General features: G+C 43.9%; 2 protein-coding genes and 1 non-coding gene across 8 annotated transcripts in view; 2 read left to right on the top strand and 1 right to left on the bottom strand.

The window, feature by feature from the left end:
- LYSMD2 (LysM domain containing 2) overlaps nucleotides 1-8,810 on the bottom strand; it is a 30,987-nt gene extending 22,177 nt beyond the window's left edge. Inside the window, exon 1 of one of the 3 annotated variants that reach the window (XR_011528400.1) lies at nucleotides 7,968-8,785. Coding sequence is in view for 1 of the 3 variants with exons in the window: in XM_070580099.1 (XP_070436200.1) it covers nucleotides 8,031-8,735 (705 nt within the window). In the remaining 2 variants the exon portion in view is untranslated. Of the gene's footprint in view, nucleotides 1-7,967 lie in introns of all 3 variants that reach the window. The other 2 variants (XM_070580099.1, XM_070580122.1) reach the window with 2 other exon arrangements.
- The window catches only part of TMOD2 (tropomodulin 2), a 49,868-nt gene continuing 30,428 nt past the window's right edge, over nucleotides 8,257-27,696 (top strand). Inside the window, exons 1-4 of one of the 4 annotated variants that reach the window (XM_070580076.1) lie at nucleotides 8,257-8,406; nucleotides 20,524-20,721; nucleotides 22,329-22,485; nucleotides 25,922-26,044. In XM_070580076.1, the coding sequence (XP_070436177.1) occupies nucleotides 20,596-20,721; nucleotides 22,329-22,485; nucleotides 25,922-26,044 (406 nt within the window). In that variant the 5' untranslated portion in view covers nucleotides 8,257-8,406; nucleotides 20,524-20,595. Of the gene's footprint in view, nucleotides 8,407-20,523; nucleotides 20,759-22,328; nucleotides 22,486-25,921; nucleotides 26,045-27,696 lie in introns of all 4 variants that reach the window. The other 3 variants (XM_070580072.1, XM_070580082.1, XM_070580090.1) reach the window with 3 other exon arrangements.
- Nucleotides 10,587-10,692, top strand: LOC139078330 (U6 spliceosomal RNA). The gene has a single exon (XR_011531273.1). It is a non-coding gene; the product is annotated as a U6 spliceosomal RNA (small nuclear RNA).

The raw sequence follows: 27,696 nt of genomic DNA, 5'->3' as shown, positions 1-27,696 counted from the left end.
ATCTAAAAAGTCATTGCCAAATCCAAAGTCACCTGGACTTTTTCCTGTGTTATCTTCCAGAAGTTTTATAGTTTGTGTTTGCATTTAGGTCTCTGATTCATCTTGAGTTAATTTCCATGAACAGTGAAAAGTCTGTGTTTGGATTCATTCTTTTGCATGTGGATGTCCAGTTGTTTCAGCACCATTAGTTGAAAAGACTATCCTTTCTCCATTGAATTGTCTTCACTTCTTTGTGAAAGATAAGTTAACTATATTTCATGTGAGTCTATTTCTGGGCTCTCTATTCTGTCCCATTGATCTATTTGTCTATTACTTCATCAATACCACACTGTCTTGATTATTGTAGTTTTATAGTAAGTCTTGAAGTTGGGAAGTGTAAGTTCTCTGACTTCGTTCTTCTTCAGTATTGTACTGGCTATTCTGGGTCTTTTGCCTTTCCATGTAAACTTTGGAATCAGTTTGTTGATATCTACAAAATAACTTGCTGGGATTTTGATTGGGGCAACACTGAATCTTTAGGTCAAGTTGGGAAGAACTGACATCCTAACAATATTGAGTATTCTTATCCATGAACATGAAATCTCTCTCCATTTATTTAGATTTTCTTTGATTTCTTTCATCAGAGTTTTGTTGTTTCCTTCATATAGATATTATATATACATCTAGGTATTTTTTATTTGTTTTTTGGTGCTAAGGTAAATAGTGTTGCATTTTTTATTTAAATTCCAATAATGGGAAAGCAATTGACTTTTTTTTAAAAAAGTTATTTATTTCCAAACAATGCAATTTGTGTTATTATCTGTATTCAAATCTTATCTTTTGCTAATATTGTTATTTTTCCCAAATGTTACACATATTCTTGAAAAGAAAGAGAATCCTCTTTTATTGTTATCAACATTTAATACACACTTATCTATAAAAAAAATCTTATTGCCTGGTAGTAATTCTGTTATGTCCTCATTAACATTTGGTTGACTAAAAATATATAATAGAGGTCTATTAGGTTTTCCTAATGTTATAATGCTTTTCTTCTCCAGGTGTACATCGTAATTTCGACTTCTGTGTAGATTACATCATGTTCACCACCCAAAAGCAACTGACTTTCGTATATTGACCTTGTATCCTACAACCTTGCTATGATCACTGATTAGTTCCATGAGGTTTTTTTAATGGTTCTTTGGGATTTTCTACATAGACAATCATGTAATCTATGAACAAAGACAGGTTTATTTTTTCCTTCCCAATGTGTATATACCTCTCCCCTCCCCTTCCTGTCTTATTGTGTTAACTAGGACTTCCAGTATGATGTTGAATAGGAATAGTGAGTGGAGACATCCATGACTTTTTTTTGATCCTAAAGGGAAAGCATCTAGTTTCTCATCATTATGTATAATGTAAGCTGTAGAGTTTTTATAGATGTTCTCTATTGTATTGAGAAAGTTCCCCTCTACTGTATTCCTAGTTTGCTGGGAGCTTTATATCATGAATTAATGTTGACTTTCATTAAATACTTTTTCTGTCTCTATTGATATGATCATATGACTTTTTTCTTCTTTAGCCTATTGATACGATAGATTACATTAATTGATTTTTTGAATGTTGAACTAGCCTTGCACACCTGAAGTAAATCCCATTCGGTCACGATAAAAAAGATAACTCTTTTTGGGGCTGGCCCCGTGGCCGAGTGGTTAAGTTCGCGCGCTCCGCTGCAGGCGGCCCAGTGTTTCGTTGGTTCGAATCCTGGGCGCGGACATGGCACTGCTCATCAAACCACGCTGAGGCAGCGTCCCATATGCCACAACTAGAAGGACCCACAACGAAGAATATACAACTATGTACCGGGGGGCTTTGGGGAGAAAAAAGAAAAAAAATAAAATCTTTAAAAAAAAAAAAAGATAACTCTTTTTATACATTGTTGAATTCAACCTATTCATATTTTGCTGAAGACTTTTGAATCTATTTTCCTGAGATATACTGGTCTGCAATTTTCCTTTCTTGTAATGTCTTTGTCTGATTTTGGTATGGTAATGCTGGCCTCATTGAATGAGTTAGGGAGTGTTCCATCTGCTTCTATTTTCTAGAATATTATAGAGAAATGGTATAATTCCTTCCTTAAATGCTTGGTAGAATTCACCAGTGAGACCAGCTGGGCCATGGTAAAGCTAATAAAGATTAGAGCAGAAATAAAGGAAATAGAGACTAGAAAAACAAAACAGAAAGTCAACAAAACCAAAGGTTGGTTCTTTGAAAAGATCAACAAAATTCACAAACCTTTAGCTAGACTGACCAGGAAAAAAAAGAGAAAAGACTCAAATTACTACAATTAGGAACAAAAGAGGAGACATCACTATTGGCCTTACAGAAATAAAAAGGATAATAAAGAAATATTATGAACAACTGTATGCCAACAAACTAGGTAATTCAGATGAAACAGATAAATTCTTAGAGAGACACAAACTAGCAAAACTGACTCAAGAAGAAATACATGACCTGAACAGATGTAGAGCAAGCAAACTCTGAATTGGTAATTTTAAAATTTTCAACAAAGAAAAGCCAAGGCCCAGAGGCTTCATTGGTAAATTCTACCAAACATTTAAAGAATTAATACCAATCCTTCACAAATACTTTCAAAAGATAAAAGAAGAAGAAACACTTTCTAACTTAGTCTATAAGGCCAATATTACACTGACACCCAAACTAGTCAAAGAAATCAAAAGAAAAAACATACAGACCAATATTTCTTATGAACATGAACACAAAAATTCTCAACAAAATATTAGCAAACCAAATCCAACAACACATAAAAAGAATTATACACCATGACCAAGTGAGATTTATCCCAGGAATGAATACTTAACTTAACATCTGAAGAATCAGAGTAATATACCATATTGATAGAATAAACTACAAAAATTCACATGATCATCTTAACAGACACAGAAAAGATCTTTGACGAAATCCAACATCCTTGCATGATAAAAGCATTCAACAAAGTAGGAATAGACAGGAACTTCCTCAAACTGACAAAGGGTGTTTACAAAAGGATATCATCAAGAAAGTGGAAAAGAGAACCACCCACAGAATGGGAGAAAATGTATGCAAATCACATGTCTGATAAGGGATTTATAACCAGAACATACAAAAAATTTTAAGATCAATAATAAAAAGACAAACAACCCAGTTAAAAACTAGGCAAAAGATTTGAGTAGACATTTCTCCAAAGAACATATAAAAAATTACTGATAAGCACAAGAAAAAATGTTCAACATCATTAGTCATTAGAGAAAGGCATATCAAAACTACAATAGGCTATCACTTCACATCTACTAAGATGGCTATAATGTAAAAAAGGGACAGACATTAACAAGTGCTGGAGAAGATATGGAGAAATTGGAACCCTCATATATTACTGGTAAGAATGGAAAATAGTGTGGGTACCTTGAAAAACAGTTTGGTTGTTCTTCAAAGTGCTAAACATAAAGTGACCATATGACCCAGCAATTCCATTCTTAGGTATATACCCGAGAAAAATGAAACGTGTCTATACAAAAACTTGTACACAAATGGGCAAAGCAGCATTATTCATAACAGCCAAAATGTGGAAACAATCTAAATGTCCATCAAGTGATGAATAAAGAAAATGTGGGGCCAGCCCCGTGGCCGAGTAGTTAAGTTCGAGCACTCTGCTTCGCCGGTTTGGATCCTGGGCGCCGACATGGCACCACTCATGAAGCCATGCTGAGGCAGCATCCCATATGCCACAACTAGAAGGACCCACAACTAAAAATATACAGCTATATCTGGGGGGCTTTGGGGATAAAAAGGAAAAATAATTCTTTAAAAAAGAAAAAAAGAAAATGTGGTATATCCATACAGACGAATATTATTTGGCTATAAAAAAGAATAAAGTACTGATACGTGCTACCACATGGACGAACCTTGAAAACATTATGTTAAGTGAAAGAAGACAGTCACAAAAGACCAGAGGTTGTATGATTTCCTTTATGTGAAATGTCTGAAACAAATCCAGAGAAGAGAGAAAATAGATTAGTGGTTGCCAGGGTCTGGGAGTGTGGGGGCCAGGGGGAATGACTGCTAATGTGTATAGGATTTCTTTTTTTTTTTTCAGTAAGGAAGATTAGCTCTGAGCTAACATCTGTTGCCAACCTTCCTCTTTTTGCTGAGGAAGACCGGACCTGAGCCAACATCTACGCCCATCATCCTCTACTTTGCATGTCAGTCACCGCCAGAGCATGGCTTGATGAGCAGTGCGTAGGTCTGCCCCCAGGGATCCGAACCTGCAGACCCCGGCCACCAAGTGGAGCCTGCCAACTTAACCACTATGCCACCAGCCGGCCCCAGGGTTTCTATTTCCGGTTTTGAAAATGTTCTAAATTTACATTGGGTTATAATTGCATAACTCTGTGAATATACTAAAAATCATTGAATTGTACGTTTTAAAAGGGTGAATTTACGGTATATGAAATATATTTCAATGAAGCTGTATAAAAGATGTAGAAGAATGGCTTAATAAAGCTGTATCACTCAGCTTCAACCATTATCAGCTCAGGACCAATCTTGTTTCATCTATACTGCCACCTGCCACCACTCTCACAGTGGGTTATTTTAAAAGCAAACCCAGATATTATTGCTTCTGTAAATATTCCATTTTTTAGTAATATTCAGTAGTATCTCTCCAAAAGATACGGACTCTTTAAAAAAATATATAACATGATACCTTTTATTTTTCTCCCTTTTATTTATTGAATAAATGGGTTGTTTGCCATTGGCCAAAACTGGGTCATGTGCCCACCCCTAATCTCCCACCAGCCAGTCAAGAGGATCCTATTACCCTTGCCCATGATAGGTTTAGGAGTGTACCTCTGAAATTATAATAGGGTCACCTTCCCCAATGGGTGAACACCTGTATAGGCTTCTGCAAAGAGGAAGGAAGAGGGTAGAAAGGATGTTGAGCAGGCAAGCAACAGTACCACATGTTCCTAATTAGGTATGCTACACTTTCCATTGTGAATAATGAACATACTTCATTAGAACTGCCACATCAAATATTCTACTTTCCATCAAGTGACATTTACTGTCAACGTATCAGCTTCCTCATCTGCACAAAGAAGAGACTAGACAAGATGGCCTGCAAGGTCCCTTCCAGCTCTAGGAGTTCTGTTTCAATTTTACATTCTCATTTTCCAAAAAGTAAGTTGAAAAGTCAAACCTACAAAGTATGGTTCAGAAATGATGACGAGTTTTAACTGATAAGTCATAGGTATGGCTGACATCCTTTCATCCCTTAAAAGATTTTAGATATAGACATTAGATTTAAAGAACTCAATAGACTAGAACTGATGTCTTTCCATTAATTTTTTTGTTTTTTTAGAAAGATTATCCCTGAGCTAACATCTGCTGCCTATCCTCCTCTTTCTGCTGAGGAAGACTTGCCCTGAGCTAACATCCGTGCCCATGTTCCTCTACTTTATATGTGGGATGCCTGTCACAGCATGGCTTGACAAGCAGTGTGTACGTATACGCCCAGGATTCGAACTGGCAAATCCCTGGCTGCAGAAGCCAAACATGTGAACTTAACCGCTGCACCACCAGGTGGCCCTCCATTAAGTTTTAAGATCAAAAATAGAAAGGTTAAGTGTTCTACCTTCCTCACTCATCCATTAACACCTCCTAGCTTTTGGCCCTGATGTACAGACAGAGATCGATTACAAGTTCCTTTTCACAACTCCCTTTTCAGTTTGGCATCAACATCCTCCGGGAGCTTATACATGTCTCTGGGACTGTCAGATAGCTCTTGTATCTCTGCTTTGGCTGCCAACCATGATTTTAACTTAAGAAATCATTTCTCTGCCTGCTTCCTTTCACAGTCTTTGTCTGAAGTAACGCTACATTCATTTCATCACACACAGACATTTTCCTTGTGAGGAACTACAAGGAAGCAAAGAGAAGGGCTGGCCCCGTGGCCGAGTGGTTAAGTTCTCGCGCTCCGCTGCAGGCGGGCCCAGTGTTTCGTTGGTTCGAATCCTGGGCGTGGACATGGCACTGCTCATCAGACCACGCTGAGGCAGCGTCCCACATGCCACAGCTAGAAGAACCCACAACGAAGAATACACAACTATGTACCGGGGGGCTTTGGGGAGAAAAAGGAAAAAATAAAATCTTAAAAAAAAAAAAAAAAAAAAGGAAGCAAAGAGAAGATAGCACACCACCAAGCATTTTTGCTATACCAAACCTTTGCTACCCTTTCTTCCAATCAGAATAAAATTGCTTTATTATTCTCAGCTTACACCTACCATCAGCTTTCTCTGGGAAAATTGCTGGCTTGATCTACATGCAGACCCATTCTTATTTAACAGAAGGCTATGACTGTGACAAATGCGTGACATAAAAAAGTCAAAGACATGGTATCCGTCATACAGGACATTTGGAATAGCAAATGTACAGGAAAACTTGAGAATGTGATTTAACCTGGCTTGGCCACACCGCCATTTCATTTAAGTCTTTCTAGCTCCGATGCGTCATTCTGGTGAGGAGGCCCAGGGTGCGGTCCATTACCACAGTTGGCGGTGGAAACCACACTGGTCTCTCAGTCAGCAGCTCCTGTGTACCACTGTTCATTATGCTAGTTCCAAGAACCTTAGGGTATTAACTTTATTTTCTGATCCAGCCCACCTACTAGGGAAGGTGTGGCCCTGTTTTGAAATGCACAAAGGAAAGACGGTGCTGAGAAAGCTCTTTGGGGAAGGCCTACAGTGCCCAGCCTGGAAGGAGACAAGATAGGCTTACTGACCAGCTGGATGACCTTAAATGAGTCACATCCCCTCCCTGTGCCTCTTAGAACTCTGACTGGAGAAAAATCCTCACGCTGCGTCTCACAAGTTGTTGCAAAAATCAAGTGAGAATGTAAATAGGAAAGTATTTGCACAAATGCAAAGTGGTGTTATTATTTTCAAATATGGAATTTCCTCTGCAGCACCTTTTTTTTTTTGGCCACATGATTACTGCACAGATCATGCCAGATTACGGTGCTGTTTCATCTCGGTTCACCCTTTGCCTGTTCTAGACAGAGATTACACCAGCAATGCTGCATCGCTCCCTTTGGTTCATTTTCCTTCCACCACATCTCTAAGACGCAAATCTCACCACGGTGTGAAATACTGCATAGCAACCACTTACAAAACTCAACATACCTTAAACTGTCAAGATAAGTGCTATAAGAGTGACATTAGAAGCATGCAGCAAGGGTTCAAAAAGCAGAGAGATCACATGCAATTAGAAAAAGCATTTGGAAGGTAACCCCATTACACCAAGTATTTTAGTAATTTCCATCTTGGTCCTATGTCACCCCAGCCCACTTCCATGCTTCAGAGACAAGATAGTATATTCTCTATCTTTGTAGCTCCCAAGAACCTGGCGAAGAGGACATCCCAGTGTTGAGAGATGAAATTAACTGGCTAAATGGCTGACAGTAACAAGCCTGGTGGGTCTTAACATTATTTACCCAGCCCAGTGAGACCCAGTTATCTTTAGCTCAGCAGTCTATGTAGGATTTTCCAGGCTGTAAGTGTGCCCGGGAACGCCCTTGCACCTCCCAAGGAAGGAACCTTTATTGAGGGTCTGCTAACTGCCACACAGAGGTGCTTTCAAGTATGTACCTAATATGTGTTTAGTCCTCACAACATGTCTTCAAGCTGTAAGCCTATTTTACAGATGAGGATGCTAAGGCTCGGATAGGCTGAGTTGTCCAGTCTCATAGCTAGTGCAGCCACAGCGTGTGCGTGGGCTCTCCAACACCCCCACCCCCAAACTTTAAATCAGCTAAATCCCACCTTGCTTACCGCCCTCCCCCTGGGCATCTACCCTAGCTACTCCTCCTTCCCACGCCCTAGCCCCAGGCCCGCGGAAAAGCTAGGTCTTAAAGCTTCCACATAAAGATGCTCACTCACCCAACTGCTCCTCACAAGCTTGAAAAGCCTTTGCCACCCACCCTATCAGTAGCCCCGCGCTTCTCAAAAGAGCCTGCACGGCTTTTTCCCAAGGGTGAGGTCCGCCCCGCGGGCAGAGCGGTCACGGGGTCGGCACGCAGATTCCGGGCGAGGACACCTGCCGGGAGAGCGGGCCGCGGAGGATGGGGAGCCCCAGGGCGGCGGCGGCGGCCCGGGAGGGGTCCCGCCTCCGCGCGGCCGCGGCGCGCCGCCCGGAACTACGCTTCCCAGCCTGCCCCGCTGCAGCCGCACGCCCCGGCGCCGCGCCTGGCCGGGAGCCGCCTGTTGATCGCCGCGCTCGCCCCGGCCGCGGCGCCGCCCCTGCTCGGCCGGCCCCGCTCCCTCGGGGCTGACGGACGGACGGCCCGCACCGACGGCTCCGGGATGGCCGCACGGACCGGTGAGCGCGCCGGGCGGGGAGGGGGAGCCGGCCCGGGCGAGGCGCTGTCTGCAGCCCCGCGCCCTCCCTGCGGGCTGGAGGATGCTCGCGGCGTCGGCGCTCGGCCGGGCGGGGGGGCGGGCGCGCGGGGCAGGGGCTGCCTCCTGCCTCCCCGGCCCGGCGGGCGGCGCGGGGGAGAGCGCTGCAGAGGGCGGCGCGGGCGGGGGGCGCCCGCCGGTGTGGGTCCCACGCCCTGCACTGCGGCTCCGCAGCCTCTGCAGCCCGCCGGGCCGCTGCAGCGAGGGCGCGGTCTCCTGCCCTCCCCGAGCTGCGGGGCTAGGTTTTTCCATGCTGGGCTTTGTTCCCCCCTTTCTCCTCCTGTGAACGTTTGACAAGCTCCTGGAGCCTAATGCCCCTCACTGTATCGTTAAAGCGGGCGACAGAAAGGGTGGACTCTGGCTGGCATCTTTTTCTAAGATCCCTGAAGCTGTCACCCGCAGGGCTTCTCAGCCTCCGAGAAAGCGGCATTCAGAGAGCGGCCTGATGCAGGTCCTCGAGATCCTCATTTTTTTTTTTTTTCCTGGTTAAAGTGATGGTAGCCTGTGCTGCCTTGAGTCTTTCTCATTTTTCTCTGTTGACCTGCAGAAATGAAGATTGATTTTAAAATAATAATAAAAGACTCCTAATGGGCATCTTTACTTAAAGTATTTAAAGGTGGGAAGGTAGTGCAGGCAACATGCAAATTAGCAATGAAGGAGACCGTGAATGTTATGGCTTCATCTTGCCCGTTACACATCCGAATCACGAGGCACTTGGGAAGGCAATGAAAAGAACATCGGGGGGGAGGTTAAAACCAGGTTCCTGTCCTAGCTCTACCGTTAAGGAGCTGAGGGAGTCTAGGCAAGTCCTTTCACCTCTCTGTGCTGCTTTCTCCATATAAAATGGGGCCTTTGGGCTAAATGATTTCTAAACCCCCGTTCTTCCAAGATTCTTATGTCAGGGAACTGAAGAGATGAGGATGCTTCTCTTGAACATTGTTACAGAAAGCCCGATTGTGACAGAACAAGTGGCATTCCCTTAGTGAGGAGGAAAGATTTTTCAGGGCTTGGGCAATCTGATTTTTTAAAAAATAAAACTGATTTCCTCTATACTCTCTTCAATCTCACCCAATAAATATGCATTACAATCGTTTTAATCTTTGTAAATTACTGTAAATTGGTAGGCAACAACATGTGCTTTTTGTTTGTTTTTTTTTTGTTTTTAATTTGCTGAAGGTGAAGTGATGTGATCAGCAGGTAAAGGGAGAAGCAAATGGCTCCTCGGGGCTGGCCGGCAGTGGGCAGATGGGGTGGGCAAAGAGGTGGGGAGGAAGCCCCGGCAGGAAGTAACCAGAGAGTATATACACTGAAGAAAGAGAGGAGGGGCACTGATGGGTCATTGTTTGAATCAGAAATACACAATAGAAGGAATGAGAGATCCAGGAAACCCGTGCTCTGCAAACCCTGCCGTAACTGATTCAGGCAAGGACTCATCCATGGGTACAAAACCTTTGAGTGAAAGGTGGTTGGAAAGCGGGATTTTCACATTATTTCAAAGTATGTCACACAGATTACCTAGGGAAAATGTGTCCTGACAATGGAGAGATGAGAGGTCATCATCTTAGCCTAGAGGTCAAGCTTGCCAGCACCTGTATGAGTCTCCCATTGGGATGCAATAAGAAGGTCGTAACTTCACCTGTGTAGTGTGCCTGCCAAAAAGACTTGGGGGGAAGGGGGGTGACTTTTGTAAATTAAAATACTTAGGTGATGTAACAACCAGTTAGAATGTGTCAACTTTGGATCCTAGATCAGAAAAAAATAGCTATAAGAGATGATTTGGAGACAAGTGGAGTAATTTGAATATGGACTGCATATTAGATAATATTATGGAATTACTGTTCATTTTCTTAGGTGCAGTAGTGGTACTGTGATTATGTAGGACACTGTCCTTATTCTTTTGAGCTGTGGGTGTTAGAGGCAATGTGTCATGACGTCTACAATGCTCAGCTGGTTCAAGAAAAGAAAGGTCTAAGGTAGAGGCAAGCTGAGAAATGGAGCAAAATGATGACAGTTGGTGAGTCAAAAAGAATGGTATACAGGTGTTTATTGTACTAGTCTCTTACCTTTTCCATAGATTTGAACTTTTTAAATAAAAAAATTGGGGTGCCTGCTTCAGCTGCACATATACTAAAATTAGAACGACACAGAGAAGCTGAGCGTGCCCTTGGGCAAGGATGACACACAAATTCGTGAAGCTTTCCATATTTTTGATGGCAGCTAGACATTTGGTGGGGAACACGATGTAGTGTACAGAAGGCGAAATATAGTGATGTACCCCTGAAATTTATACAACATTATAGATCAATGTAACCGCAATAAAAGAAAAAGAAGAAGAAGCAGCATGAATGGGAGTGAAGGGAAATTAATTGCCTGCTCTTTCTAAAAGTACAGGAGAAATGTCCACACAGGGACCTGCAAGCCCTGCCACTGCTGCTGGGAGCCAGGGGCCCCAAGGGCTGCCCGCTTGCAATGTTAGCTGCCCCGTGGCCTGGGCACTATGGTCTGAGTCCGTGGTATAAAGAAGGGCTACTAAAAAAAAAATGGCAGAAGATCAATAAAATAAATAAGTAAATAAAGAGAAAGAATTGTTGGAGAACTGTGTGGTTAGTGACAGAGAGCTGCAGTGAATCTGTGGGGAACTCACAGTGAATCTGTGGCTTCAGATTCCCGAAATTTGAATCCTATTGGAGATGTGAGTGGGGCCTGGGAAATTCCCTTGTTTGGTTCCTCTTGGCTACTGTCAATCATTTATTCATAAGACACTCCATCCCCTGACTCCAACGTCAAAGTGTTAATAATTCCCAAACTTTAGAACTTCTAGCCCTACCTGAGAACCATCCTCAAAATTTGGTCCTCTTCCTCTCTCCGTCCAAGATCTGTGTCAGTGTAGAAGGAAGTTCCAGGTGGTGGTTCTTCTCATTTTGAGTTAGAGGAGTGTTCGGGAAAGAAGAGATCCAGCTTTTTGAGAGAACAGAAGTTGTGGGGTTTCCTCTCATTCCCTTTACGTGTGAGTCACAAACAACCAAATGTTTTCTGTATACGCTCTAAGTAGTTCAAAGAGTTGTATAGAAGGCGTGTGCAAAAGAGACTTCCTCTTACCAGACCAAGAAAATGGAATCAACTCTTAAGATAAAGAATTTTATACAGAAAGTTTTGCTGCAGCGTCTTTTTGTTATACCTGGAATATCTATATTTCTGCTTTTAGGTTTTGCCCTCCTGTTTAGGCATCAAAGCTGCCCCATAATGATTTCTTTCATGTTTGTTGCCAGTATTCCTGGATTTCCCTTGTGACAGCTAGCTGGAGTGGAAATGAGAAGGTCAGCTCTAGAACTGTGGGTAACAGGAGATCATAAAACAGGAAACAAGACCAGTCATGCCAAGCCTGGATATGAGGAGAAAGGAGCAAATCTGGGGCACTAGCCCTAAGAAAGAACCAGGAGGCTTCTTGTGAGGGTGATTGGAGGGGTCTGGAGTCTAGTGAACTGGGCTGCTCTTCAGCCAGCATGTGGGGGGATAGTCATCCCCATTTTTATAGCTGACAGCCATTCTGATTGGGCAGTGCCCACTCCATACTAGTTGCTAAATATTTGGCATGTCGTCTTGGTAAGCAGTCATGAGTCAAGGTGCCCCTAGCACCTGTAAGTCATAACAAAGCATTGATCAAAACCTAGCTGGGATACAGATGCTAGACAATGAGACAAGATAGGTGGGTCAAGGAGCATGTAAGCAGGCAGAAGCCAGGAGGGCACATAAAGCAAATGCGGGAGAGCAGGGAACCCATGGTGCCAGTCAGGAATTGAGAAGCCCATCACTTCCCGAAGGCAAGAGGAGGGGACGTGGCTAGAACCAACAAAACAGTTAAAAACTAGAAAGACACAGATACACAAGAGGAAGGTAAAGAGGTAGACAGAGGTCAAGAAATAGGAACGCCTCAGAAAACAGAGCATAGGGCAAGACAGAGGGATAAGGCGGCAGCAGGAAGTAGGACCCTCCAAGAGACTTAGAAACCAGGTGGCAGTCTGCGCAGACCGTAAGACTTCCATGCGGAAGAGCTTCTGCTCAAGCCAAGGAGCTTCTTGGCTACTGCCTGCCCAGGTGGAAACCTATCTCATGCTGTGGCCAGCCTACACATGGTGGCTTGCTACACCTGGCAACCCCGACCCAGGACTCTTATAGGATGCGCCTGTCCATATTCAACAGATTCTGACAAGGATGACAGAGGGAACAAATACCCAAATAGAAGACTATTCCCAGACCAAGGACAAAAGAGAAATGGCTGTGACTGAGGGCTTGTATGTCCTAGTCAGTGTGCCTAGCACGTACACTATCACATTAAGCATCACCTCCACCTTCTGAGAGAGGTACTGTTCTTTGCCTGTTTTACAGAGGGAAAAACAGAGGCTTGGAGAGGTTGTCACTCACAACCTGGGTCTATAACCATCAGACCTGGGGCTGGCTGACTCCAAGGCCCATGTTTTAGTCTTTTGTGCTCTTCTGAACCTGGAGGGGGTGTGGTCACTAGTGGGCACATTGTTTTAAAAGGGGACTATTTTCCAGCTCAATTTTAGCGCTGCCAACTTTTGTGTTGGGAGATTGGGAAATTAAGAACAAATAGTCTCAGATGCAGACTATTCATTCTGTATGATCTGTTCCTCATCACCTTTCAAAAGAGATTTACAATTCAATTTATAATTGGAGATTTATATATAATAAATCACTTAGCAGCTACCCTACTTGGGTAGTTGAACCTGGGTCCCCCATCTCCAGTCCAGCCCCTCTCCTCCCAGTGTGGTGTCTATCCTTCCTGTGAGGAGTCCTTTGTAGCTTTCCTAGATATGTGTGTGCTCCAAAGCAATGTATGGCACTGTTTTGCCCATTTAAAAAGCTTTTCACTAGGTTTTTCTGAGTATTTTTTGTTTACTCTTTTGTAAAAATTAGTCTCTTGTTTGTTTTGAGTTCAATAAATAGGACTGCTTGTTTTGGCTTTGGTTCTAAGTCTCTGTGTGTAGGCAGGGCCAAAGGCTGGGCACTTCATGTTGTATCTGATTTTTCTCTTTCATACCACAGTTATACAAATAAGGTAGTGGAAAGAGAAGCAAAGAAAGCCCCACTCCTTGTTTTCCTTCCCAGGGCTCCTATCTTTGGGTAATAGGAAGTTATTTGAGGGCCCAGGTCATGTCGTCCGTCCTTCAGCTCCAGTCCTTTCTCCTATTTTCCATTTCCCTAACTGGCTGGGTGTCCTTGCCCACCTGGACTCCTGGAAGCCTTGTTTGGCACTTGCTTCCTTCTAATGTGCACATTAGTATCTTGTTGCACGCTGAGTGCTTGCCATGGGATGGGCACTCTGCTGGAGGCGAGGCTGCAACAGCGCTTTGCAGGCTTTCCACTGGGGGTTCGCTAGCAGGAGGAGAGAACAAACGTGAACCCTTGTGGGACCTGGGTGGGGGCTAAAGCAGGCTAGCCAGGAGCCAGAAATGGGCAATTTGACTTTAAAAGCTATGTGAATGCCATATTCTTCTCCACAGTATATCTCTATTTGTTATAAAAAAATAATAATAATAACTAGCTTCCCCCAAATCTTCAAGTCAAAGCTGTGCTCCAGAAGGATGCACCATTTTTTTTCTTCTCCTCTGGCATTGAGATCCCCACCCCCCCCCCCGCCCCCCGCTGTACGTTGTCACAATGTGTGCAATTTGTTTTAACAGCTACTGTTACGTAGTATTAACATATTATTGTAACTACTTACTTCATTTCTCTTACGCTACTAAACTGTAAGTTCAGGTGGGGCACAGGACTTCATGTTTTGTTCACTGCTATTCTCCCAGCAGTGTCTGGAAAGGTGGGCTTTCAGTAGATGTTTGTTGAATGAATGTACAAACCCGAGCTTGAATAAAGGTTTACGACATCATCCCTGTCCTCTGGGAGTTTATGGTGTAGTTGGAGAGAGAGCCATATATGGAACATACATAAAAAGATAATAAGAGAGCAAGGGTCAAACACCAAACTGGTGATGTAGGCAATGCAAATTTAGGAAGGGGAGCAACTTCCATGGGCTTTGGTGGCCTCTGGAAGTCCCATGACAGAGGATGGAGACAGTGGATGTGGTGGAGTGAGCTCTGGACCAGTGGGTCACCACACCTCTCTAAGCTCATTTCCTTCATGTGATGTTTGTTGAACAATATTTGTTGGATGCCTACTCTGGGTCAAGACCTGTGCTGAGAGCCAGGATTCTAACAGTGACTAAACCTGATACAGTCTCCACCCTCACAGAGATTAGCAAGGAATACAGAGATAAAGCAAGTCATTTTAATAAAGTCAAGGAGAGCTCTGATCAAGGGTGTGCCCTGGGGGCTAGGGAGTGACTCACACCTCATCTGGGGGGTCCCAACAAGGCCTCCATGAGGACTTGAACCTTACATTGAGACCGAAAGATGAGTAGGTGAGCCGTCAGTCAAAGGAGGAGGGGGTAAGAGTGCTCTGAGCAGAGGGAACAACATAAGGCATGATCCAGGAACTGGAAGTGGTCCAGGAGGCTGGAGCCAGGAGGAGATGGGGAGTGCAGTGCAGGATGAGGCTGATGAGAATGACAGAGGCCAGACTGTGAATTTGAACCGTATCCTGAAGGCAATGGGAATTTTAAGTAACTAGAAAAAGTTGTTTCAAAAGATCCCTTTGGCCATTTGTATGGAGAATGGATGGAAAGGGAGTGAGGCTGGATGTGGCAGTGCAGAGAAGTGAAGTAGGTGGGTTCTCAACAAGTTTGGGTAAGGATGGGATGTGGTGATTGACGGGTGGGGAGGAGACAAGGAAGAGAAGCTGTCAAGAGGGGCTCCCTGGTTTCTTGGCCAGTTTCCTGAAGCTGGAAATTCTAGAGGAGGAGACGCTGTTTGGAAGAAAAGATGATGGGAGTACCTCTGACATTTCAGGTGCCTGAGACAGCCAAGTAGAGATGTCAGTTCCACAGTTGGAAATATATGGACCTAACCCTCAGGGACAAAGTCTAGGATAAAGATATGGATTTTGGGGTCTTCAGGATATGGATTATAATTAAAACTTTGGAGGTGATGAGTTTCCCCAGAGAGAACATATAGTGTGAGAAATGAAGTTGTAGACAGGACCTTGCAGCGTGCCAGTCTTTAAGGTGGAGGAAGAGGAATTGCCAAAAAGAGGCCACGAAGGAGTGATCAGAGAAGTAGGAGAAAAACCATCTAAGTTGCTGGACTGGATGATCTTTAAGGCCTCGCTCAGCTCTGATATTCTGTGGCCCCGCAGAGCTGGGATCTGAGCCAGGTCTCTGATGCAGAGCACATGGTAGGCCATGAGAATAGAGGAGGGCATTCCAAGAAATATTACTGTCTCGGCCAAGGTCCCAACAAGAAACAGAGGACACACTCAAACTGAATAATTTGAGGGGATTTTAATAAAGAGGCTATTTACAAAGATGTAGGGAGGGTTTAGGGAATCCAACAAGGCAGAAACCTGGCACTGCCACACAGGGACCCTTCACCACCCCCAGGCCTGAAGTCAGCAAGGGGAGGGCAGCTGCACAGAGAGGGCTGCCTAAGAGGAGGTGTGGCCTCAGGACCCAGCCTCCCTCTCCTCCTGTCCTCCAGTGTCCTGCTGGTGCCTCCTGTTGGCCAAACAGAAGCCAGAGAGCAAAGGAACCTATTGATGCAGTGTAAATAGATCATCTTCCTGGGGCACAGAGCAGGGTGGGAGTGGATATGGAGATGAAAACAAGATAGCCAAAACAGTTATCTGGGAGAATGGAAGGGTAAGAGAGTATATTAGTTTCCTGTTGCTGCTGTCACAAGTTCAGTGGCTTAAAACAACTCCAATTTATTATGTTACAGTTTTGGAGATTATTAGTCCGAGACACGTTTTATGAGGGTAAAATCAACATGTCAGCCAGGCTGCATTCCTCTCTGAAGGCTCTGGGGGGAATCTGTTTCCTTGCCTTTTCCAGCTTCAGAGGCCGCCCACATTTCTTGGCTCTTGGCCCCTTTCTCTATCTTCCAAGCCAGTCATGGCATCACTCTGACCCTCTGCTTCTGTCGTCACATCTTGTTCTTTAACTCTTCTGCCTTCCTCTTCCATCTTTTAAGAGCCTTTGTGATTACATTGGGCCGACCCAGATAATCCAGGATAATCTTCGTATTTTAAGATCCTTCATCACACCTGGTCCCTTTTGCCATGTAGAGTAACATATTCCCAGGTTCTGGAGATTAGCATGAGGATTTATTTAGGGGGCTATTATTCTGCCTACCACAGAGAGTGAATAAACCATTTTAACTGGAGCAGAGGGCTCCCTCGGAAAATAATGAAGAGAGAAAACAGTAAGAGCAGATCAAAGTCAAATTATGGGAGTTTTGGATACTAGCCTATCTGAATTTCATTCTGTAAACAAGAGGGAGCCATTGTAAGTCCTTAATCAGGCAAGTGGCTTATTAGCAGTGTTAAGAAAAAGACGATCTGATTGTGGTGCTCTGGGTGGTTTAGAGGGAAGAATAGAAACCTTATGAGATGCAATTAGAGTAATTCAGGCCCAAAGAAACAGAGGTCTAAAACCAGTGACAGGAAGGGATGGTGTGAAAGGTGCTATGCAGAAAGAATCTACGGGAGGTGCTAACGACTAGACCTGGAAAGAAGGAGAAGAATCTAAGGGTGGTCTGAGTTTTGGAAGTGACTGACTAGTAGATTAATGATATGGTCTAGAAAATCAAGAGAGCGAGTCTGTTTCAGGGGGAGATGAGAAGCTGGGTATAGTTGTAGAATCCTGGACTAGAACTACAAATAGAATCTTATCAACTCTAAGACACCATCAATTTTAAAACACACCAATATTTTATGTATTACTAAGAAAAATGCTGCCAATGGAAATATGACACATGCCTTCTTAAAAATATAATTTTTACTTTATGAAAGAGCTGTTTTAGACTTACAGTAGAGTTTTGAAATCTTTTAATTGGCATACAATGAATTGCACATATTTAAAGTGTACAGTTTGAGAAGTGTCGACATATGCAGGCACTTGTGAAACCATTACTACAGTCAAGGTACTGAACCTATGTATGACCCCCAGAAGTTTCCTCCGGCCTCTTCATAATCCCTCCCTCTGCCACCCGCTACCTCTATCCCATCCCTAAGCAACTACTGATTTTCTTTCTGTCATATAGATCAGTTTACATTTTCTAGAATTTTAGATAAATGGAATCATACTGTATACATTCTTTTTGGTGTGGCTTCTTTCATTCAGTATAATTATTTTAAGGTTCATCCATGTGGTGTGTGTCAATAGTCTGTTCCTTTTTATTTCTGAGTAGATCCCATTATGTGATTATGCCACAATTTGTTTATCCATTCACCTGCTGATGATCATTCAGGTTGTTTACAGTTTTTGGCTGTTACAAATAAAGCTGCTATGAATATACATTGATTTTTTAAAATCATATATCACCCCTTTGGGTACATAAAAAGGAGAAATGCAAGTAAAATGAATTGGTTAATACTCTTAAAACTTCTTCACGTTCAGAGTCCAAGTTTTTGAATCGCTTTTTGACTCATAGTCATCTATGTCTGGTTTTTTCCCCACACAATACCTCCTCTTTGCCATCAAGAGTGGTAATTTTAAAAAAAGTCTGTAAAAGAACTGAAAGCCCTTGATGCTGGGCTCTTCAGCCTGCTCCCTTACGTGGAATCTGGACCTTCCTTTGAGAGTGTTGCTAAACATACCTGAGTTGCCACCTCCCCGACTCCCTGCCCCCTGGGTTTTAAAAGAGTGTGCCACTCATTTTAAAAGTTCCTGGGATTTTTCCAAATCCCTGATACCCATTCTGCTAGTTTTAAAGCTGGTGCTTTTGATATTTTACGCATTTGTAGGCAATGACAAGTACATCTTGACTGCTACTGGGCCAACAGTAATTATAGGACCATCTATTGTAAGACACATCTCAATTTCAGAATGTTAAGTGTGGGAAACTGCATCTTACAATCCATTACGTAGGCTAGTTCAACCAGTTCACTTGATGGCTAAGAGCCTGGCAGATTGAGCTCCTTGTCCAGTGTCACAGGATGAATTAGTGGCTTGGGCCAGAACAAAGTGTATCTGATCCACTTGGTTTCTCTGACTTTTGTGGGATGGTTTTTTTGTTTGTTTGTTTTACTGAACTATAGCAATTGAAGCTTAAAAGACGGTGGGCTGATGAAAGGAAAGGAGAGTTACATTGTAGAAAAGACACCTAAATAGAAAACCACGAACTTGAACATGGTAAGCAGTTGAATTAACAAGGGGAGGGGAGCAACATTATAATAGGCCTTCAGTGGCCCACTATGACCAGTCTCTTTACATGCCAACCCATTCTTCATTCTTACCATTTGAATTACCTTATTAAAAAACATGGGGGGCCAGCCCCGTGGCCAAGTGGTTAAGTTCACACGCTCTGCTTCGGTGGCCCAAGGTTTCGCCATTTCGGATCCTGGGCACGGACATGGCACCGCTCAGCAGGCCACGGTGAGGCAGCATCCCACATGCCACAACTAGAAGGACCCACAGCTAAAAATATACAACTATGTACTGGGGGGCTTTGGGGGGAAAAAGGAAAAAATAAACAAACAAAAAACCAGAGCTTCTCGGATCATTCCTCTACTTGAAAAACTTGTGGTAGCTCCCTATCTCGCGCAGAATAAAGCCCAGGTTCCTTGGCAAGCCGTATCCGGAAGACCCTTCACATATATCTTTTCCTTGTTTTTGGTTCTTTCCTCTCTCCACCTGCCCCCACCCCCCAGCCACAGCAACCATTCACCAACATATCATGTACTTTCTTATCTTATGCCTTTGTTTACACTGCGCCCTTTTCCTGGAATGACCCTTCCCACCATGTCCACGTCCTGACCTCTTCCTTCAAGGCTCAAACTCAGCCTCTTTTTCAGTTTCTCCTCAAATCAACCCCCCATCCAATGACTATTTCCTCATATGTCTTTAAACCTACTTTATACATTACTTCTCCTATAACACTTATCAAATGGTCTTATCCCTATTTGTGTGTCTCACTGAGCTGTGATCTCCTTGAGAAAGGGGTCATATCTTGTTTATCTTTGTATTTCCGGTTTCTAGAACTGTGCTTGGCAAGTAGTAGGTGCACAGCCAATATTAATTGCCCTGAAAGGTCTGACGGATGTTAACGCCTCCAAAGGAGAAACACAATCAGTTAAGTACATTGCTATTTCCTGAATGTAGATCTTCCAGGGAAGATCTGTAAAATCCTATGCAAGGAAGAAAGGATGGAGTAAAAGTTTCATTTTAGTGGAAGTTTAGGAGAGAGGTGACATAAAAAGGGGGGTTGAAAGGACAATGGACTAGGGGTATAAAGAATTAGGGAGAATGGCTAAAGAAACAAAAAGGAAAATGGAGCTAGAAAGAGAATGGGAGAAGAGGAAAGAAGAAAAGAGAGGAGAGAAGTGGAGAGAGTGATTATGTGGCCAGGATTTTAGACTCTCCCTTAGTTTAATTGCAGGGGAATTATTGGACAGCACTTTCTCACATGGACGTTCCAACCCTCTTTCTTGAATGAACCCCGTTTTGTATTCTTCACATCACTCTCTCCCTGAAAAGCCCCAAGTGTGCTTCTTACAAGTGCCTTACAATCAGTGCTCTGTTCTTCCTTGTTTTCTGTGGAAAGCTGGAGGAGGCAGAGTAGTCTGGTGGAAAGGCCCACTACACTGGGAATCAGAAGGCCTGGCACGTCCCAGCTCTGGGGTTTCAAGCAAGGCAATTAGCCACCTTCGCCAGAATCTTCATCTGTAAAATGGGACATCAACATCTGTCCAGGCTTCCTTTCCGGGTTGTAAAGATCTAAACAGGTGAAATAATACATATGAAAACACTTTGTAAGCTGTCAGGCTGCCCTGCAAAGGAAGGTAATATTACCTTTTCATTGAATTATTCGTCCAATAGAGAGACCATTGGCGGATAGCATAGCCCTGTCTCCTGTTAATAAGTGCTGTTTCCAGAAAGGAGATAACAGTATTTCTTTCTTATTAGTAGTATTCTGAAGTCTCGGGAAGCTGGCCCGTTTAGATGTTCACGGCCCATGAGAAAGGCACATAAGAAGCCATGGCACTCCCTTTCCAGAAGGAGCTGGAGAAATACAAGAACATTGACGAAGATGAGCTTCTTGGCAAGCTCTCAGAAGAGGAACTGAAACAGTTGGAAAATGTTCTTGATGACCTAGATCCCGAGGTTGGTGTCCTGGAAGTGAGCAGCTCGGTTAATAATGGTACGGGATAAATGACGTGGCTTGATCCTTAAACAGTAGTGTAGGAATCCCTTAGCTCCCAGTGCAATTTCTGGTTCTTCCCCTAATCGATTCTGGGTCTCTGAATTTTACAAATTCATGGAGAACCTCAGTAGCCACACCTATAAATATGATATGGCAAATGTATTTCCCAAATACTAGTTTAATGCAAATGGAGAAAAACATTTTCCGCTAGTTAGGGAAAGACTAGTCTCAAGTAGGGAAGAAGAAGGAAAGAGGAAAAGGGAACAAATCTTACCAAGCTTCTTCTGAGTCAAACGTCTACTGGGCACAGACGCCCTTGAGGTGAATTTTATTATCCCCACTTCATAAAGAAGGAGACAGACCAGGAGAAGTAATGTACATAAGACCCCATACTAGTAAATGTCAGAGATGATGTTTAAACCAGGTTGTTAACCCCAGAAGCAGATCTTTTTAATATCTTGTTTCTTTTTTTTTTTTTTTTTTTTTGAGGAAGATTAGCCCTGAGCTAACATCTGCTGCCAATCCTCCTCTTTTTGCTGAGGAAGACTGGCCCTGAGCTAACATCCATGCCCATCTTCCTCTACTTTATACATGGGATGCCTACCATAGCATGGCTTTTGCTGAGCGGTGCCATGTTCACACCCAGGATCCAAACCGGTGAACCCTGGGCCGCCGAGAAGCAGAACATGCAAACTTAACTGATGCGCCACCGGGCCAGCCCCTATATCTTGTTTCTTTAAAATTCATAAATAACTTGAAATTTTGGTGGTCCTATAGCAATGTATAGATTACAATAACTGTAATCATAATATCAAGGACATTTAAGTGGAGCTTTTATAAAAACTAAGTAGCTTGTTACAGTGTTTGTTTACCCAAGCACTTTCTTCAGCTCTGATGGTAGTGTCTTAGACTTAGAATCAGAGGCATCCAAAATACTGATTTTACGGTAAATAAAAATGTCTCTAAAAATTACTTATATTATATTCTGATATGCCAGATACTTTGGATATTGTATTTATTTTAGAAAATACAAGTATTCTGTTTTTAATCTTTTAATCTCAAGGAATCTATAAGCTTAATCAAGCAGGTATCAACATTTACCATAATAATCACTACCCTACTTGGATGCTTCCCCAGGAGAGGGATTAGAAATAAGAGAGTGTAGCCATGTTGGCTCCTTCTCAGAGTCTCCATAGAGTCTCCCAGCCTGGGAACCCCTTGGGTGCAGACCTGGCCAAACCTAAGTGTGACCTACGAGGAAAGAGACCGTCAAGGGTGGCTGGCCTGTTGCTGCCACATTTGAGAAGGCAGCTGCAGAAGACTCAGAGGCTCCTCCAGCCATCTGTGTTCTGCCTGAGCTCGTTGGGAGCCCTCTCTTCAGCAGAGGATGGTAGAGCAAGTAGGGCCTCAGAGACCCCAGCCTTCAACTCACACCCACATCTCTGCACAGGTATCTTTCTCCCTGCCTCCCCCGTATACAGCAGGGAGGGGAGGAGGCAGAGGGAGGGAGGTAACAGTATCAGTCGGGCGGACGCCTTCTTTCCTGCTCACACCCCTGTCTTGTCAGAGTGCGATGCTGCCAGCTGGATTCCGACAGAAAGACCAGACACAGAAAGCAGCCACTGGCCCATTTGACCGTGAGCACCTCCTCATGTACCTGGAGAAGGAGGCTTTGGAACAGAAAGACAGGGAAGACTTTGTGCCCTTCACTGGAGAAAAGAAAGGTAAGGACCACAGAGAGTAGGTCTTGCGACAGAGGTACTTGTACTGTAATGGAGGGTGGAGCAAGGGAAGTGACCTGGAAGTGGGAAATCAGCCCATGAACTGGATTTGCTGTTAAAAAGAATCATGGCTGGTGGATACATGTCAGTATACACTTGTCCAGACCCATAGAATGTACAGCACCAAGAGTGAACTCTAATGTTAAATATGGACTTGGGGCATGATATGAATGTACGTTCATCGATTGTAACAGATGTACCAGTGTGCTGCAGGGTGTCGTTAGAGGGGGAGGTTGTAAGTGTAGGGGCAGGAGGTATATGGGAACTCTCTGTACTTTCCTCTGTGAACCTAAAACTGCTCTAAAAAATAAAGTTTATTAACTAAAAAACGCATCATGGCAGAATATGTAGGCTAATTAAATGAATACTTAGAGTGTAGTGAGATTGTATCTCTCTTGGATCCTGGCACAGGGAGGCACTCGATAAATACGCGTTTGAATGAATGTCATCTCTGAGCTTCTATATGTGGCCTTGGGGAGCAGGGTCCGCTCCTCAGCTGGCATGAGTCAGGGCGCTGCTGCCTTCTCTTATGCAACCTCCTGGCTCTCCTCTGAATCATGCACATTCAATGGATCCTGCACCACTGATAGTGTCATCTTATTAAGAAAGTAAAGTTGAACAGTGACAAGTTGGGCAAATAACCAAGGATTACCATAGAAATATGGAGCTGTTTCTATGGCAGCATAGTTGCTATTGGACTAATTTAGTTGTGAAAGAAAAAATAAATTATAATGTCAAATCTTCAATAAGATCCCAATTAGCATCCAGTATTAGAATAGTGACAGAATAATAAGAGGAAACCTGTTGTCTTCTGTTCTCAGAGTAGGGGTCTGAGGAGCCGCAATGGTAAATTAGCCCTGGATCTAGGTTAATCTGCAGATGGTTCACGGGGGAGTTAGGAATGCAGGAGCAGTCTGAGTAATAAATGAGGGATAGAAAAGAGAGGTGTGTACAGTTGCACAGTGCAGCTTCAGAGAAGGTTGAGAAGTAACACAATTGAGCAAAATAAGCAGAGAGCAAGTTTTCCAAACAGAGCAGAGGGATTAGGGTGAGGAGTCTGTAGGGCCCCTGGAAGGACCAGCGGATGATCTCGGAGCAGTGGGAGGCTATCGTGAGGGCCTCGGGAGATGGGCCACACAACCTCAGTTCTGAATGCCGTGTGCCCTGGCCACTCAGTTCCTGGGCTATATTTGATTCTACGCTGCAGCTCTGCTCACTCAGAACTTGCTGTCTGGTTGGCCCGCAGGAACGGATGTGCAGCAGCAGTTGTCTTGAATGCTGTTTGCTGTGGGCCACCCGTGCACCCAGCGTTTAGAGTAATCCTAACAGTACCAGGAAGGAGGAACTTAGAAGCCTATTTTGACTCTGGACCCGAGATCATCTGAGCCAGAAAGAGAATGCTTCAGGCCACATACACTATGAAAATTAAGTCTGGAATGAACCCCAGTGTCTGAGATGTTATTGATTGGTTGATTTTTTTTTTTTTCATTTTTCTGTTTTCTAGCCATTCTCCTGTTTGTTTCCCAGTGTATTTTCCTTCTTTCTGGGAAATGTGGCAGCTTATGTCATGTCAAGGCAGGAAGCAGGATGATGGTCAATGGTGGCGACTCTGTGGCCAGGATATCCAAGTCTGACCACAAGCAGTGGCACCTCTTGGGGTGCTCAGCTTTGCCTGGCCCATTTACTTGTACAGCCATTTGAAGATCTGGTAAACCATCAGGAAGCAGGCAGCCCCTGTAACCAGGACATCTCCTGGAGAGTTTTCATGAGAGAGAGTTACTGACTTTGGGTTTGAGTCTTCCTTTCCTATGGGAGTGAGGAAGGGCAAGCTAGCCAGGGAGACCTGGACAGAGTTTGGGTCCCCATTGGCTAAAGCTGGAGCCAGCTGTCTATTCTACCCAAGGTGACAAAGAGGAGAAGGCAATGGAGGGGTCTTTAGGGAACTCCAAAGGTAAAGATGGAGGAGATCAATTTCAAAGATCATGCCAAGAAGTAAGAACAGCTCCAAAAAAGTGAGAAACCAAGAGTCAAAAGCTGGGGGGAATTGGAAAAGTGTATGAGTAGGTCTGGAGTATTGCTACAGTGGCTCTGGAGTGTCCTGGGTTTACTTTTATCAGCCATTGCATGTATGGGATGTGCATGTGGTGGACTGGCTAGAAGTTAGGAGCAGGTAACATGCCTCGTGCCATCCTCCCAGCCATGTGACCATTGGTCCAGAAGTTTGGGCTAGAGAGGTAGGGCATGGATATCAACATATTCCGAAGTGAGTAGGGGGCAAAATAAATGAAATCTGAGTGAAAGGATGAAGTGGGAGATGGTGGCACAGAATGCATATGTGGGAAGTACAGAGTGCCTTGCGGCTCAAAGGCCCCCACAATCTCTATGACAACTCTGATTTTTCCTTTTAAATTAGCCTACTTTGGTATGCTTTAGAGAAGTGGCTTTGTCCCTACATCACTACCCTGGTCCAAGTGACCCTAGATATAGCATCTTAGTGATCTACAATCTCAGTTTAAGGGGAAAAGCTCTGGGGAATCACAGTTTGTCCCTCAGGAACCCCTGGAGCAGTGTGGATGAATCTGCTCCCAATATTTGCAAGATCCAAAGCAAGAACACAAATAGAAGCCCACATACCAATTTTTATAAATATTTGAAAGCTAACAAACTGTTAAACTATGTTCTATCCTCCTATGAATATACCTAGAAGGCCAGTATTCTTGGACTTCCAAAGTTCCAAGCAGGGACATGGGTCTGTCCTACACTCCTGGGGCACCCATGTTTGACATCCCAGTCTACATATCCAAGCTTCATCCCTATCCCCCACAGACAGCTTCCCCTTGGCCCTGGGGGTCCACACCCCAGCTGTGTGACCTGCCCCCAGGAGGATGGACATGGAGAAGGGACTCATGCAGGTCCTGGAAGCAGGCTCAGGGCTCTCTGGACAGGGAATTCCGGGGTCCCAGGTGCCTGGAGTGTGGTCTGGCAGGGGGCCTGTATTCTGGATGGGCATGTCCATTTGGCCCCATGATTCCCTCCTCAGGGGGTGCAGGGAGGCGTAGATTGCAGCAGGGGAGGGCAGGAGTCAGGCCCTTTAAAGTGTGGGGCCCATGGCAGGCCCCTCTTGTCCAGGTCTAAGGGCAGTGCTCCTCATGTCTGTGTTGCAGAATATAGGATTCCTCCTCTCACTTTCCTTCCCTCTAATAGTCTAATAGTGGATTATTGATGTTGGCATCATCCCAGCAATTAAGGAATCCCAATTGGATGTGCAATGGTGCACTGATTCGGCTCCTAATGGCCAGAGCTGCATCGTCCAGTCAGTCTACTCACCCTACAGTAAGGCAGCAGCACACAATGGTTTTGTTTGTCTTCTGATTTAAAGGGAGAGTCTTTATTCCCAAAGAAAAGCCCATAGAAACGCGTAAAGAAGAAAAAGTGACCCTTGACCCAGAACTGGAAGAAGCTTTGGCCAGCGCTTCTGACACTGAACTCTACGATCTTGCAGGTTAGTCCTTGGCTCTGGGAAACCATCCTGTCTTGCTCTGTGACCTCTAGACATGCACTGGCACCCATGGCAGCAGCCTTTGAGCTTCTCTGTGACTACTGATGATTATCATAATACCAAGTGGACTTCAGCCATTATGTAGCTGTAAGACTTGATGCAGATGACTTAGCCTCTGTATAAAATGTAAAACCACATCTCAGCTGTAAAATGCCCAAATAATACCCATCCTACAAAACTCAAGAGTTTGAGGAATCAAAGAGAATAAAGATAGAGTGTGGAGAATTTAAATAATAAAATAACAGCCCTTATGCTTTCTAAGGAGCTTTCACATTTAGCATTTTATCATCACAAAATTTCCATGACGTTCTCACTCTTTCCCACAGTCACTGTTCCATTTTGCTTCCCACTAAGAGGTCCATTAGCCTAACCAGGGAGTAGGAGTGATTCGGTGTTACATTCACCCTCTAAGGTAAATCTGTATGCAGCTCAATCTGCTCATTTTTTCCCCCAGTTTTATTAACAATATAATAATTATTATTATTTGAATTGGTTATACATGAAGAGAGAAAAAGCCCAAATAATTCAAAAGAATGTGTAATGAAAAATCTCTCACCCTAATTACCCAAGCCCCCCTCCCATTTCTTGTATAGCCTTCAAGAAAGATTCTGTGCATATACCAACATATTTGTGCATTAATGGGATGCATTTGTTTCCAAATGGGATGGAAATTTGGATTATTAGGATCATTGGCTCACTACAGGATAGAGGTGCTATGAAAGAGTCCACAGCTTTAGCAAGAAGTCTCACATTTTTATTCCATTGAAAGACATATGTAATAATAATCTCCTTCCTCCCAGGAGAGCCATCTATGCCTTATCCTAATAGCATGCCAACCATCTCCGCTACATTTTCATTCCTTCTGTGATGATAATATCAGTGGTCGAGATGAAGTTCACATATTTGAACCCCTCTCAGAAGTCACTGCAGGAGTTGAGGTACCTGCATCACACACAGGAAGGTGCTTTGAGGTGACCCATCTTCTTAGCCTTGTGGTTACTGTGGAGGGATCTGTTATGGTTACTGCTCCTCCCAAGGGTTGCCTTGTGATCGCTACTGGAATTGCCCAAAGGGAGAATGTAGCTCTGGGCTTGAATTCCCAGGACATGACTAAGACAGGAGAAAGAGAAAATCACCAATCATTTGGAAGATAGTAGATCCTGAAATTCATACAGTAAAACCAGGAGGATAATCTCAATAGAAAACTGTCTTGTTCATCTCCTCCTTCGTCCTCCCTCCTTCATCCGGTGCTCCCTCAGAACTCAGGAGGAGGCCCAGCTGGGGGTGGCTGGCAGGATTTTCTCTAGGGTGGCTCTTTCCAGAAGATTAAGAGCAGCCCCATGAGTGGGTGGGCCAAGAGGCTTTGAGGTTTAGAAAAGAAAGAGTGTCAACGCCCTGCTCATGTTACTGGGAAGATTGAGAGCAGACAGACCGTCCAAGGGAGCAGCAGTTGACCCTTAAGACAGCACCTCCCAGAGTGGCCATCTCTCAGTATGGTCACCACCTAGAGTCTAGTTCTCGGCTCTGCTGGTCTAGAGATTTGATCTTGTCAGTGCACATAGGAAGCAGTCAGACTGGGGCCGCATGGTCAGATT

Source organism: Equus przewalskii, chromosome 1 (assembly GCF_037783145.1).
Source record: "Equus przewalskii isolate Varuska chromosome 1, EquPr2, whole genome shotgun sequence".
Lineage (NCBI taxonomy): Eukaryota > Metazoa > Chordata > Mammalia > Perissodactyla > Equidae > Equus > Equus przewalskii.
Note: the sequence above shows the minus strand (reverse complement) of the source record. Positions and strands in the feature narration are given on the sequence as shown.